The sequence below is a fragment of the Tenrec ecaudatus genome, chromosome 3, assembly GCF_050624435.1.
Source record: "Tenrec ecaudatus isolate mTenEca1 chromosome 3, mTenEca1.hap1, whole genome shotgun sequence".
Taxonomy (NCBI): domain Eukaryota; kingdom Metazoa; phylum Chordata; class Mammalia; order Afrosoricida; family Tenrecidae; genus Tenrec; species Tenrec ecaudatus.
The window spans coordinates 180,016,417-180,031,043 of NC_134532.1; the positions used below are offsets into that span (position 1 = coordinate 180,016,417).

The window sequence follows — 14,627 nt, forward strand, 5'->3', positions numbered from 1 at the left end:
TTCAACCTTCACCTAATGTCTGAACAACTGAAGCTCATGGTTAGAATTTCAGAGACAGCCCTCCTTTTACATAGAATCAGTCATTCAAACAACTCACATGACACGAGTTTCTCTAAGACTGATATTTCTGGATAGACTTCCCATTACAAACTGACGAGATGTTACTAATTATAGTGTTCTGAAGCACAAACAAGAAATGCTAGTAAACAGCTCAAAGACGTGCATGCATACTTATGCCCTGCATCACCACCTTAGTGAGCTTACACCATGTCACTGAACAGATTCTTATGACTTCAAAAGGAACCAGGCATTTATTTATGAGCATCTCAAGGTGTGTTGTATGCTCAAGCCCTGGATGTCTGCCACACATCTGCTGCCATTAGAAAATTAAAACTAATTTTACTAAAATTTAAAATATCTGAATGCTCCTTAAAAACTTAAGGATTCCTTAGCAAGTCTCTGACTTGTAATGAGCTGTTCCTGACTTGATCGTGTGATTTGAATTATTCAAAAGTCAAATAATCTCAAGCCCTGAAATACACAAATTATCTTTCAATCAAGTAATTACTTGCTGCCTATCTGAAGGCTAATAAGTCTAATTTGGCCTAACCAACTCTTGAAAAATTGTTCAAAATAAAACCATCAAAAAAACAGCATAGCTCTAATATAGAAAATTAAGTTAACATTTTTATTTCAGGTGGGGAGGGGGCAGGATGAAGGTGAGGGAGAACCTCCAATTATGGATTTCAATTTTATATCATTCTGTAAAGTAGAACCAACATTAAATAATTGTGCCTGAGTCAATGCTAACCTCGAGTGTTACAACGTATTTCACCCTGAACTATATTATTTTATCAACTACTTCATTTTACTATAGTCTAATAAATACTGTATATACTCAAGTATAAGCTGACCCAAATATCAGCCAAGGCACCTAATTTTACCACAAAAACTGCATTAAAAAATTTGCTGACTCCCTCAATGCATGAATATTTTCTTTTATTAAATTGGCACTGTACGATGCTCACCCTCCCAACACAACAGCTGAAGCCAAAGCGGGTAAACAAGTAAATGTGGTGAAGAAAGCTGATGGTGACCGGCTATCAAAAGAGATAGTGTCTGGGGTCTTAAAGGCTTGAAGATAAACAAGCGGCCATCTAGCTCAGAAGCAACAAAGCCCACATGGAAGAACACACCAGCCTGTGTGATCGGGTGGTCCCGAAGGGATCAGTTATCAGGCTTCAAGGAACAAAAAATCATATCATTGGCTGCAGACCTCCATGATACGATCGCTGAAGACAAACGGGTGCATAAGCAAATGTGGCGAAGAAAGCTGATGGTGCCCAGCTATCGAAAGAGATAGTGTCTGGGGTCTTAAAGGCTTGAAGGTGAACAAGCGGCCATCTAGTTCAGAAGCAATAAAGCCCACATGGAAGAAGCACAACAGCCTATGCGATGACGAGGTGCCAAAGGGACCAGGTATAAGGCATCATGCAAAAAAAAAAAAAAAAGATTGTGTGTGTGTGTGTGTGTGTGTGTGTGTGTGTGTGTATGCCACAATGAATGAAGGGGGAAGTGCAGAGTGGAGACCCAAGGCCCATTTGTCGACCACTGGAGATCCCCTCAAAGAGGGGTTTAGAAGAGGAGATGGGCCAGTCAGGGTGTGATGTAGTGCCGATGAAGAACACAGCTTTCCCCCAGATCCTGGATGCTTCCTCCCCCCAACTACCATGATCCAAATTCTACCTTGCAGGGCTAGATAGGGCAGAGGTTGTACACTGGTGCATATGGGGGCTGGAGGCACAGGGAATCCAGGGTGGGTGATACCTTCAGGACCAGGGATATGAGGGGCGATCCTGGGAGAGTGGAGGGTGAATGGGTTGGAAAGGGGGAACTGTTTATAAGGATCCACATGTGACCTCCTCCCTGGGAGATGGACAGCAGAGAAGGGGGGGAAGGGAGACTCCGGATAGGGCAGGATATGACAAAATAACAATCTGTAAAATATCTCGTGAGGGAGGGGAATAGGGGAGGGAGGGGGAAAAAAAGAGGACCTGATACAAAGGGCTTAAGTGGAGAGCCAATGCTTTGAAAATGATTAGGGCAGAGAATGTGCGGATGTGCTTTATACAATTAATGTATGTGTATGTATGGATTGTGATGAGTTGTATGAACCCCTAATAAAATGTTAAAAAAAATGTACTGAAAAACTCGGCTTATTCACTTGTCTATACGGTATGTGAATTGTGTTTCTGTTCTTTCCCCTAGGATTCACCGACTTGCTACAGTCTCCATTCCTTTATCCTCTACTATGAAACTTGCTATCATATCTACCTCAGTAGTTCTTCGTTGCCATGAGGAGTAGGAGAAGAACTTGGCTAAAACTACACAGTAAAGCCCAAGGAGGACGGACGGCCTTCAGGACCAGGATGAAAAAGAGTCATCACAATATGAAAACAGATTTAAGTTGTTAAATCTTCCCTTATGAGGGATTCTTCTGGCATCACATCTGCCTGGCTTTCTCTCCAGTCAAGAATCCTTAACAGGTTCCTCATCTTCTACCTGTGCCTTATTCCTGGGAATTTTATACTGGATATTCTCTCCTGACTCTACAGTCTCCCTGGGCTGTCGAACACATACCCACAGCCTCAGTGGATAGGACGCCTAGTGAGTTCTGAATGTGTATCTCCAGGTTAGAATTCTGCATGCAAAAAAGGAACTCATGAAGTCCTTCCTATGTACAAACTACGACTCCAGGTACTGAGCTTCTGGTCATGGGGCTGCAAACAAGCAGGGGATGGCAACAATAGAGACCCAGCAGTGCCACCTACACAAGATTTTAAAGGCTGACTCGATGGCTGCTGCATATTTAAGGTGGTGCTGTTGGGCAAGCATTGGACCACTAGCTGCAAGGTTGGTGGTGGAAACCGCTACCCACTGTGCCTGGAAAGATGACCACCTTGGAAGCCCTATCAAGTGTCACTGCAAGTCAGAATCGGTTCCAGAGTAGGGGGTTTTGCTTGGGATATTTTTGCAGTTTGAGTGATTAAATAATTCCTTTGACATGTAAGTCAGTATATGAATGACCAGGCAGAGTCACTCATGTGAAGAACATTCTGGAAAAAGAAAACAATAGAGGAAAAAAAAACAAACTCACTGCCATCAAGTGGATTCCCACTCACAAAGGTCCTATAATGAGAACGACTTTGGTATATTTTTAAGAAACAGAGATTGATTTGGCTGAAACAAAGAACACAAGGAACGTGTAGAGAAACTAGAGACCCCCGGGAGGGTGGATGGAGGGTGGGGTGGAAAGGGGAAACCCACTATAAGGATCTACATATAACCTCCTCCCTGGAGGACGGATAACAGAAAAATGGGTGAAGGGAGACGTCAGACAGTGTAAATTATGACAAAATAATAATTTAGAAGTTATCAAGGGTTCATGAGAGAGGGGGGAGCATGGAGGGAGGGGGAAAATGAGGAGCTGATGCCAGGGGCTTAACTGGAGAGCAAATGTTTTGAGGAAGATGAGGGCAATGAATGTGCAAATGTGCTTTACATAACTGATGTATGGAGGGACTGTGATAAGAGTTTTATGAAAAAAAACAGAGTTGTATGAGCCCCTAATAAACTGATACAAAATAAAATAAAAGGAACTAGAGACTCTGAAGATGAGATCAGGCAAGGAAGGCTTTGAAAATGAGGTCAGAGTGCAGTGCGGTAAGACCAGTAGGACAGATCCCCTTTTTATGGCCTTTCTCATCAGTCTTAAAACTCCCACCAAATGATGCGGTGAGATGTGAAAACACGAAGTGCTTGAGGTCTGCTAAGGGGAGTGGACAGTGTGCTAGTAACGCACGTAAGGTACATAGTCCTCTTGTGGGGGAAACCATGCAAATAAGATGTATAAAACCCTCACATAGCAACTGATTCACGTTGCCATTCCACTAAGCTGAAGACGACTCTGGAGGGGAAAGGAGAAAAGGAAGTGGGGCAAGGTGTGTCCTTTGGACCCAAGGCTCCTCTCCTGTCCATTAGAGCAGCAGGCGGCAGCAGAGAAACAGCCACAGCAGAGCAGAAGACTAGCAGGAGGTGTTCTTGGCTTCCAGGCTGACATGGGAACAAGAGAGCAGAGCATCTTTGGACCCAGGCTTGTGAATCATGGTGCCATGGGACACTTATTAATATTGCTTAAGAGCTTTTTAACACTTGCTTACCCAGGGCCAGCTGGAGCTGAAGGTCCAAGGGGCTAGAACCAAGAGAAAGCCCTTCCTTCAGTACAACTAGGAAAAATGTCCTGATCACAGAATATCCTGAGTTGTGCGAAGTCGTAAATCATAACCTATTAATTCCGTAACAAAGCCCATAATTGTGTTTATCTGTGAAGTTCGTGTGACTACAGCAATGGCTTCTCTGCCCAGCAGAGAAGTAGAGAGCGCAGGAGAAAGGTGGCGGGTGTCGGGGTAATAAAAAGAATGCAGAGGGGCGTGATGGGCAGCCTGCTTCACAGGAGTCAGCCTCTGAGGCTAATGACGCACGAAGATAGAGAAGGCCAGGGACGCTGAAAGCAAGTTTAGTTTTATGCTAGCAGTCCTGAGTTTGTTCTATGCGCAATGAGAAAAGACAATGGAGAGTGAGCTGGCTTCGTTTTTCCCAAGGGCGCATTTCAATGAAGAAAGGAATATGACCTATTTTAACATGGGGCCTGAGTGATAACAAGGAGCCCGTGAGAATGCAGTGGTAAGCCAGGCAAGAGCTGCTGATGTCTCGTGTAGGACTACAGTGGAACCTACATACCAGTCAGCCTGTCATCGCTAAGCATGAGGCAACAATTCAGATGGCCAAGATGGCCACATATGCTTCACATCAAAATATATTCTAAAACATGGCGTTTGTAATTTTTAAAAACAAATTCAATTATCTACCCAATTGCCCAGTTCAGTAACTGAGCCCTATCTTTCACTTCTCCATTCTGAAAACTCAAGTTACCAAACTGTAATTACTCAGCTCCTAAATCTCTTGAATTCGCCTACTCCTTTAAGAAAGTCATTGCCGTTAGCCTAATCTAGACACTCATTCAGATTGCTACTTTCCCTCTCCCTCCTTTGTAATCAATTTTCTATCCTGTAATCTTATTTCTAAAATCTTAAATCTGGTCAAATATTTTTCCTCGCTTAAAATACGCAGATTCTCATTCCCAATAAAACAAAGCCCAAACTCCTGAACTGACTACGGATCACTGACTATGGACCAAACCTTCTACTCTCCTAGGTCCTCTACAAACTGTTCCAGCCACACTAAATCACTTTCCATCCTACCACCTTTCTCCATAACTCGCCACACCAAATCATGTGTAATTTCCTTCTGGAAACCATTCCTAACCCTTCAAGGCTTAGCGAGGTGCCCACCCTCATACTCTTCAGCATACTTTCTTGTACATGGTACCTCTTCCTTACAGTACATCTCATAATATATTATAATTGTTTGTTTAGTTTTCTAGAATTCATTATAAAAAGAAAATGAACATAAGAGAGTCAACCTACAAGGGGGTACCCCGCCCCACACACACACACAAACTAAAAAACCAAAAACGGAAAAAGGCTCCGCTAGGCGGAGCTTTCATAGTTCACGTTGTTCTCACCTATCAAGCAACTCGTCTCTGAGTTTGTGCACCCAGTGGCATCGCCTGGAAAGGTTCTCCCTGGTCACAGTGAATTATTTCCTAAAAGCAGTTTCACTAGAACCTTGTGTTTTATGATGGCCAATGTAAGAAAATAGTGTGTGGCTGTGAAGTTTTGTTTCCTGCTTGGGAAAAATGCCGCAGAAACTGTTGTGATGTTGAGCGCAGCTTACAGGGAAAGTGCTAAGGGGAAAACTCAAGTATGTGATTTTCTCATTTCAAAAAAGGTGAAATGTTGATTGATGACAAACCTCGTTCTAGACTTCTGTCAGCTTCCAAATGGACAAAAAAGGTCATCTCCTAGTGCATTTGGAGTTTGTCCCATCAGGTCAGACTGTTATAAGCTTTCTAATTAGAGGTTCTGAAAAGATTGTGTAACAGTATGTGACTAAAAAGGCCTGATTTGTGGCAGATAGGGGACTGGTTTTGCTACCATAACAATGTACCTGCTCACGCAATCATCTCAATGCAGCCACATTTTGGCAAAAAAAAACCCAGGATGCCTCTGTTGCCCCACACATCTTACTCACCTGACCTTGCTCTATGTGTCTTCCTTTTGTTTCTGAAAATGCAGAGGGACATGAAAGGACAGCGATTTGAAGATGTGGGAGAGGTGAAGAAAAAAATGAGGGAGGTGCTTTCACTCATCCAAACAGATCAGATTTGATAAACGTATTAAGTGTAATAGGAAGTACCTTGAGGATGATACGCTTGTTTTATAAAAAAATTTAAATACTTGGCTTTGAAAAATTCTGGTTTTTTTATAGGTACCCCCTTGTATTTGCTTCAATGTAAAAAGTGTTCAATAAGTACTTTTTGAATACATTAAAATATTTATTTTTTTATACTGCATGAGCGACTAGTAACCTGAGAAAAATCTTTTCAAATGCATTGCTGAACCGGCGGAAAAGAAAAGGAATATGGAGAGGCCAAACACAAAGAGCGACCAAGGTAATGTTGACTGTTTCCAGGCTACTTGAGAGGCCCATCAGATGGAAGGGGAGTTTCCTTGGGTGCTCCAGGCTATAATCAGACAACTGGCAAAGTTCACTCTATCCCCATGCTGCACGCTTCTTACTATCTGACCGCTGGCTCTTCAAATGTTATAAGCCTTCAGCCTATTTCCTGAGCTGCAGACTTGGGGCACATCAGCTCCTGCAACCACATGAGCCAGCAGAAGGCTGCAGTCTGCCGCCGCACCCACAGACCTGTGAACCATTTCCTTCAAGTGAATCTATCTATGCAAAAGGACTTCAAAAAGTTGGTGGAAAAATAGAATTAAAATGCAGTGGAATTTCTCTACATGCTTTTTGAAGGTCCCTGATATCAATAGATATGCTTCATTGGTTTTGTTCCTCTAGAAAACTGACAAGGACATCAGAATGTGTGGAATGAGACACAAATCCAGATATTCTCCTGATGACTTCTATCAAAACCCCTGTTCTTTGGGCTTTGTGACTGACTCCAAGCAGCATATGAGAAATGAAGCCCAAGATTCTGCTCAAGATAGTCTAAGAGGAAATCCTCATATAAAACACTAGAGACACGTTGTAGCCATGAGCCAGAACTAAATGCCACATATGCTCATGTAGAAGCCAAGTTTTTCAGCACATTCTTAATGCAGTGTTTATGGTAAAATTAGGTGCCTTGGCTAACATTCGGGTCAACTTATACTTGAGTATATATGGTAATAATCACAGATGGTAGCCACATGAAAGATGCCTGTCTCTACCTTTGTGCTAAGCAGTGAGAATGACAACATTCCCCTGTACATTTTTTTCTCTTTTTTAAAAATAATTTCATTGGGGCTCGTACAACTCTTATCACAATCCATATATACATCCACTGTCAAGCACTTTTGTACATCTGTTGTCATCATCCTTTTCAAAACATTTCCTACTTAAGCCCTTGGTATCCGCTCCTCAATTTTTCCCCTACCTCCCCCACCCTCTCTTTCCCACAAACCCTTGAAAAATTTTTTTCCATGTCTTACACTGACCGATGTCTCCCTTCACTCACTTTCCTGTTTTCTGTCCCCCAGAGAAGGGGGCTTTATGTAGATCATTGTGATCGTTTCCCCTTTCTCTCCACACCTTTCCCTTACCCTCCTGGTATAGCTACTCTTAATATTGGTCCTGAGGGGTTTATCTGTCCTGGATTCCCTGTGTTTCCAGCTCTTACCCATGTACATGCTCTGGTCTAGCCAAGTTTGTAAGATAGAATTTGGATCATAGTAGTTGGGTGTGGAGTGGGGAGGGAAGCATTAAAGAACTAGAACACAGTTGTATGTTTTATTGGTGCTGTACTGCACCCTGACTGGCTCATCTCCACCCCACAACCCTTTCGTAAGGGGGTGTCCAGTTGTCTACAGATGGGCTTTGGATCTCCGCTCTGCACTCTCCCTCATTCAAAATGACATGACTTTTTGTTCTTTGATGCCTGATACCTGATCCTATCGACACTTCATGATCACACAGTCTGGTGTGCTTTTTCCACGTGGGACATTTATTTCTAAGGACAGTCATCTCTCACATGAGCTTTCAGTCTTAATTCATGCTACCAATTTGTTCTAATAAATCCAAAACAAAGGTAAAAAAGTGGCCATCTAGCTTGGAAGCAACAAAGCCCACATGGAAGAAGCACAACAGCCTACGTGATCACAAAGTGCCGAAGAGATGAGGTATCAGGCGTCAAAGAACAAAAAATCATATAATTGTGAATGAGGGGGAATGCGAGGTGGGAACCCAATGCCCATCTGTAGGCAACTGGACATCCCCTTACAGAAGGGTAGCGGGGATGAGACGAGCCAGTCAGGGTGCAGTGTAGCAACGATGAAACATACAACTTTCCTCTAGTTCCTAAATGCTTCCTCCCCCTAACCCCCACTATTATGATCTCAATTCTACCTTACAAATCTGGCTAGACCAGAGGATGCACACTGGTACAGATAGGAACTGGAAACACAGGGAATTCAGGACAGATGACCCCTTCAAGACCAGTGGTGAGAGTGGTGATACTGGGAGAGTGGAGGGAGGGTGGGATAGAGAGGGGGAACCCGATTACAAGGATCTACATATAACCTCCTCCCTGGGGGATGGACAACAGAAAAGTGGGTGAAGGGAGATGTCGGACAGTGTAAGATATGACAAAATAAAAATTTATAAATTATCAAGGGTTCATGAGGGAGGAGGGAGCAGGGAGGGAGGGAAAAAATGAGGGGCTGATGCCAGGGGCTTAGGTGGAGAGCAAATGTTTTTGAGAATGATGAGGGCAAAGAATGTACAAATGTGCTTTACACAATTGATGTATGTATGGATTGTCATAAGAGTAGTATGAGCCCCTAATAAAATGATTTTTAAAAATGAGGAAGACATCATTCTACATGCTATTGAAAGGTTTGTTATTTTTTAAAAGGCCATAACTATATGCACATAAACAGAGAACATGGGAGAATTGACCACTATGATTGACACATAACCACACAATGCCCACCACCCCCCCAAAAAAACAACCAGAAACTGTGGGGGAAGACAGCAGTCAGTGTAAAATATGAAAATATAATAATTTATCAAGGGCCCACAAGTGTGGGGGAAGGAGCTGACACCAAGGGCTCAATAAAAAATAAATGTCTATGGTCTAGGGGAGGAGATGAGTCAGTCAGGGTGCAATGTAGCACCAATGAAGAATACAGCTTTCCTCTAGTTCCTAAATGCTTCCTCCCCCCCAACTATCATGATCCGAATTCTACCTTGCAAGTCTGGATAGAGCAGAGGTTGTACACTGGTGCAGATAGGAGCTGGAGGCACAGGGAATCCAGGGTGGATGATCCCTTTAGGACTTGGGGTATGAGGGGCGATACTGGGAGGGTAGAGGGTGAGTGGGTTGGAAAGAGGGAACCGATTACAAGGATCTACATGTGACCTCCTCCCTGGAGGAGACGGCAGAAAAAGGAGTGAAGGGAGACGTCAGACAGGACAAGATATGACAAAATAATAATTTATAAATTATCAAGGGCTCATGAGGGAGGGGGGAAAGAGGAGGGAGGGGGGAAAAAAGAGGACCTGATGGAAAGGGCTTAAGTGGAGAGCAAATGCTTTGAAAATGATGAGGGCAAAGAATGTACATATGTGCTTTATACAATTGATGTATGTATGGATTGTGATAAGAGTAGTATGAGTCCCTAATGAAATGTTTAAAAAAAAAAAAAGAAAGAAAAGAAATGTCTAGAAAATAATGATGGTAACATATGTACAAATGTGCCTGATATAACTGATGTATGGATTGTTACAAGAGCTGTAAGAGCCCTCAATAAAGTGTTTAAAAATAAACAGAAAAAAAATTTTAAAAAAACAAAAATAAACAGAGAATATTATGAACTTTACACCAATAAATTTAAAGTTTTAATGGATAAACTGCTAAGGAAAAACAAAAAAGAACTTACCAAAGCTGAATCAAGAAATAAAACTGAAAAGCTCGGTAACATTCAGAGAAATTAAATCTACAGTTCAAATTCACCCCACAAAGGAAATGCAATCCAGAGAACGTTACAGAGAAGTTCTTCCTACGGAGCATCCAGGAACAATCTTCCACAAACTATTATAGTACGCAGGGCAAAGATGATTTAAAAATTAAAAAAGCAGTGTACGTACCTGCTTCGTCAATTGTTGGTACTTTTTCTATTTTCATAGCCTGCGACCCAGGTCCTTCTTTCTGCACATTGGTGGAGAACAACTTCCCTTGATTCAGTGCACAGGTGTAGGGGTGACTACAGGGAGCCATGCTTGAAAAGCTTCCAACGGTCACTAAATTTTGCCATTCTAAAAGAATAAAAATGTATTTAATTTCAAATAGCTCGTAACAATTTTACGCACAATAAAATACGCCTAATATGTTTAAGACTAATGTTACAAAATAAGGGTAAACTTTCCATACTTGTAAATATCCAAATACACCATCCAAAACCACTCTCTTCGCTGGAGATGTTTTAGTCATCACTTCATGCGTACACAAAGGCGCTCTGGCGGCACAGAGGGTTACACGTTGAGCTGCTAACCAAATGATCAGCAGTTCAAACCCGCCAGCCGTTCTGCAAGAAAAGAATGAGGCTCTTTGCTCCGGTGAAGATTTACAGCCTCGGAAACTCAAAGTCCTACTCTGTCCTGTAAGGTCACTAGGAGTCAGAATTATCTCAGTGGCTGTGAGTTTGAAGTTTATGTAAACAGGGTGAACATGTAAATAAATGAGAACAGCTTTCTTTTCTTTCCTAATTTGTAAATTTATTTCTATGGGAGCTTTTATGAGCACACACAGTCGAATAGATTGATATTATCCAGCTATTCTGAAAGGTACTTGGCACATGATATTTTATTTTACATACGGGCTGCATAGTGTTTATTAAAAAGCTGCAATCATGTACTTCTCAGAATAGAAGCCCCTTGGTGGAGTGGGAAGCAAAGGGCTTCCTCCTTAAATTACTCTGTCCCTCCCTCCACTGTTGGGAGATGTACACCTTTCATTCACAACCAATGAGTCAATTACATTTACCAGTCATCCATACTGAGTGATTTTTTTGAAATAGTCAACTACATTACTGATTTTTAAACATCAGATAGTTTGATCACCTCAGTATATGGGAATTCTAAATGACAGAGAAATAGAAGGCTAATTATGAAGCCCTTCAGCTGCTGTATCTGCACTGCCTATGGAATTTGGGGGCTGAAATAAAAGTAAAATATAGTCTACAATTGTGTAGAGGGGGCAGAAAAAGAAGGAAAGAAATGCCTCCGCTCACGTGCCCCTTCTCTTTTACTTCTTAGGATGGGTACCTCGGATTTTCTTTGTTGAAAGAAACTAATAACCCTGACTAAATATAATACATTCTCTAAATTTTTAGGTGAAACAATAACATTACATTAAGTTTTTCTTTGTTGAAAGAAGTTAACAACCCTGACTAAATATAATTATATATTTTCTAATATTTTAGGTGAGTGGCATTACATTATTAAAGATACTCAAGTTGCTCCAGGAATGGAGAGTTCAGCAGTTAAGAGCTGGAGAGTTACTGGTGATCCAAATTGTTTGTTCATGTGCGTGTGCGCGCACATGCACACAGATATATCCTGTTGAAATATAGAGAAATAAATGTTTTAATGACTCAGAGGATTCACCAGGAAGATGTTATTGATAATGCTGGAGATAATGAGGGACGTAAGGTAGCATTACTAGCCAAGTCTTGGCTTGAACTTCTTTCTTGCAAATCCCTTGGGGAAGGGTTATAGGAATCAAGTGCTACCTTGAGAATTGTAGAGACCTAGATGGTTTCTAGTGCCATACTTTGACATTTTGTTTTAATAATGGTGTCTGTGACTCTGCAGCAATACTTTACTTACCCTCATACATCTCTATGTATAAAAGGGCTCCAAAAAACTCATGGAACAGATGGAAGTAAAAGATAATGGAATTTTTCCACAAAGTGTTTTGAAGCATCTTCACATATATACTTCACTGCATTTGCTCCTCTACAGAACCTAACCTAAGACAACCACTCCACTATAAAAAGCTTTTAAATAAAGTAACCAATACAAATAAACTACAAATATATCCATTGCTGAATTAGCTGGGATTCAAATCAAGTACTTATTAACATCACAATTTGTGGTAGTGTAATATTAAAACACTGACCATAACTGTTTATATACTTTTATTCTTCAGCTTGCCAAAAATACAGGAATGATGTCCTTTTTATGCCTAATCATTTAGCAAGTTAAAATGTAACCTAGAGACGAGGCAGCTCAGCTTGGGTGACTACTGCTCACAGTCACTTTTTCCAGCACAGAACATGAGCAGAGATCTCTTAACATCCACTCTCAAACACCCACCCCACCCCACTCCCGCTTTTTTGAGAAAGGAATTAATAGACGATGCTGGTAACTTCTCTGCAATGCTTCTCTTCATGTGTGTATGGTGGGGGGGGGGGGTCTTCAAAGGGTTCAGGAAAAATTCGTATCTTTCAACTCCATTTTCCACGAACTTTTTGAAAGCCCCCTCTTACATTTCTATTGTCTTGCTTAATTCTCTTATTTAGATATTTTCCCTAAAAAAAAAAAAACCCTGCAAACAATACCGATATCTAACATACTAAGCATTCACAATACCAATATGTAAGATACTATGCACTTTCCAAGACGTCGCAATATATGCCATCATACTAAATATCATCAGATTTCATCATTCCAAATTAAATCTCAAATCCATCTACTTCCTTCCATCCCGACTGGTAACATGCACCATCCCCAATCTTGCTGCCTAGGTAACTACCACTGTCCAATGGTCGCTTTCTTCACACTCTGCCCCTTCCCAAGCCATTCTCCACAGTCAGTAGTATTTTTAAAACATTAACTCCCTTTTCTATGGTTAAATAAACCTATGGTTTGCATCCACTGTGTGGATCATAACCAACTATGAACAGTCTTGAGATGAATGGGAACATTCATTGTGCTCATGAGGAACTTACTTGTACATGGATCAAGAGAATGGTTAAAATCAGGGAAGCTGGATTTATATGAAGAAGAGCACAGCATCAGGATTGGAGGAAGGCTTATCAACAACCTGCAATATGCAGAGGGCACAACTGTGCTTGCTGAAATGGAGGAAGACTGAAAGCACTTGCTAATGAAGATCAAGGATTGCAGTCTTCAGGGTGGATCCCAACTCAATGTAAAGCCCCAAATCCTCACAATTGGACCAACTGGACCAATAGGTAACATCATACATAGATGGAGAAAAAGTTGAAGTTGTCCAGGATTTTGTCTTACGTGGATACACAACCAATGCTCATAGAAGCAGTCAAGAAATCAAGAGGAGTTGTATTAGGGAAATCTGTTGTACAAGCCTTTTAGAGTACTGAAAGACAAGGACGTAACTTTGAGGACTAGAGTGCACCTGACCCAAGCCATACGGTATTTCCATCACCTCACATGCATTTGAAAGTTGGAAATTGAATAAGAAAACTAAAGAATCCACTTGAATTATGGTACTAAAGAGAAATACTGAAAGTATCATGAAGGGCTAAAAAGACAAATTGCTCTGTCTTGGAAGAAGTCCAGCCAGAGTGCTCCTTAGAGGCAAAGATAACATACTTTTGACATGTCAGGGGAGACCAGTCCCTGGAGAAGGACATCATGCTTGATTAAGTAAAGGGACAGTAATAAAGAGGAAGGCCCTTAATGAGATGGACTGACACAAGTGGCTGCAACCACGGGCTCAAACACAGGAACAATTGTGAGGATGGTGCAAGACTGGGCAGTGTTTCACTCTGTTGTCACTACAGGTCAGAATCAACTTGATGGCACCTAACGACAATGGCTGGATACCACCCATTCTCCTTTCACGCCACCCCATCACTGCTCTCAGAGTTCCTCTGGACTCTGCCTGCCTGCTGCCAGATCTTGCTTGTTTGCATTTGCATGCTGCTGTTCACCCACCACATCCTGAGAAAAGGAGGGTCCCCATAGGAGGAGAGGACCACAAAGGGGGCGGAGAATCACACTGTGCGCACTTCAGCCCAAGGCTGATTTCTCTGAGGCATAGATCAGAAATGCCTCCATCCTCCAAACCTTCTTTACCCTATTCGGAACCCAACCATGCCTGCCACAACACTCAACGTCTCTGCGCTTCAATAATCCTTTGCAGTAGCCACACAGAACTCACAGATAATGCCTACAATTATGGGGTTCATTAGGAAAGTCAACACGCTACAAGACTGGACCAAAACCCACTAAAGACACAGTTCTTTAATGCACCATGTCTCCTCAGCCATGCTAGCAGGCAAACCTCTTTCTGGTCGTTGAGCAGAGGCCTCTTGGCCTCTCCCAATACACGGGGTAAATTTGCTACAGAAGATCTCGTGGAAGAGCACAGATCTCACTCACTTTGGGGATTAAGG

The 14,627-nt window shown here is 41.9% G+C and overlaps 1 protein-coding gene across 1 annotated transcript in view; it reads right to left on the reverse strand.

The window, feature by feature from the left end:
* Positions 1-14,627, reverse strand: part of SLC30A9 (solute carrier family 30 member 9) — an 85,128-nt gene that overhangs the window by 66,591 nt on the left and 3,910 nt on the right. The window contains exon 2 of the mRNA XM_075544383.1: positions 10,333-10,500. Coding sequence (XP_075400498.1) covers positions 10,333-10,500 — 168 coding nt within the window. The remainder of the gene's footprint in view (positions 1-10,332; positions 10,501-14,627) is intronic.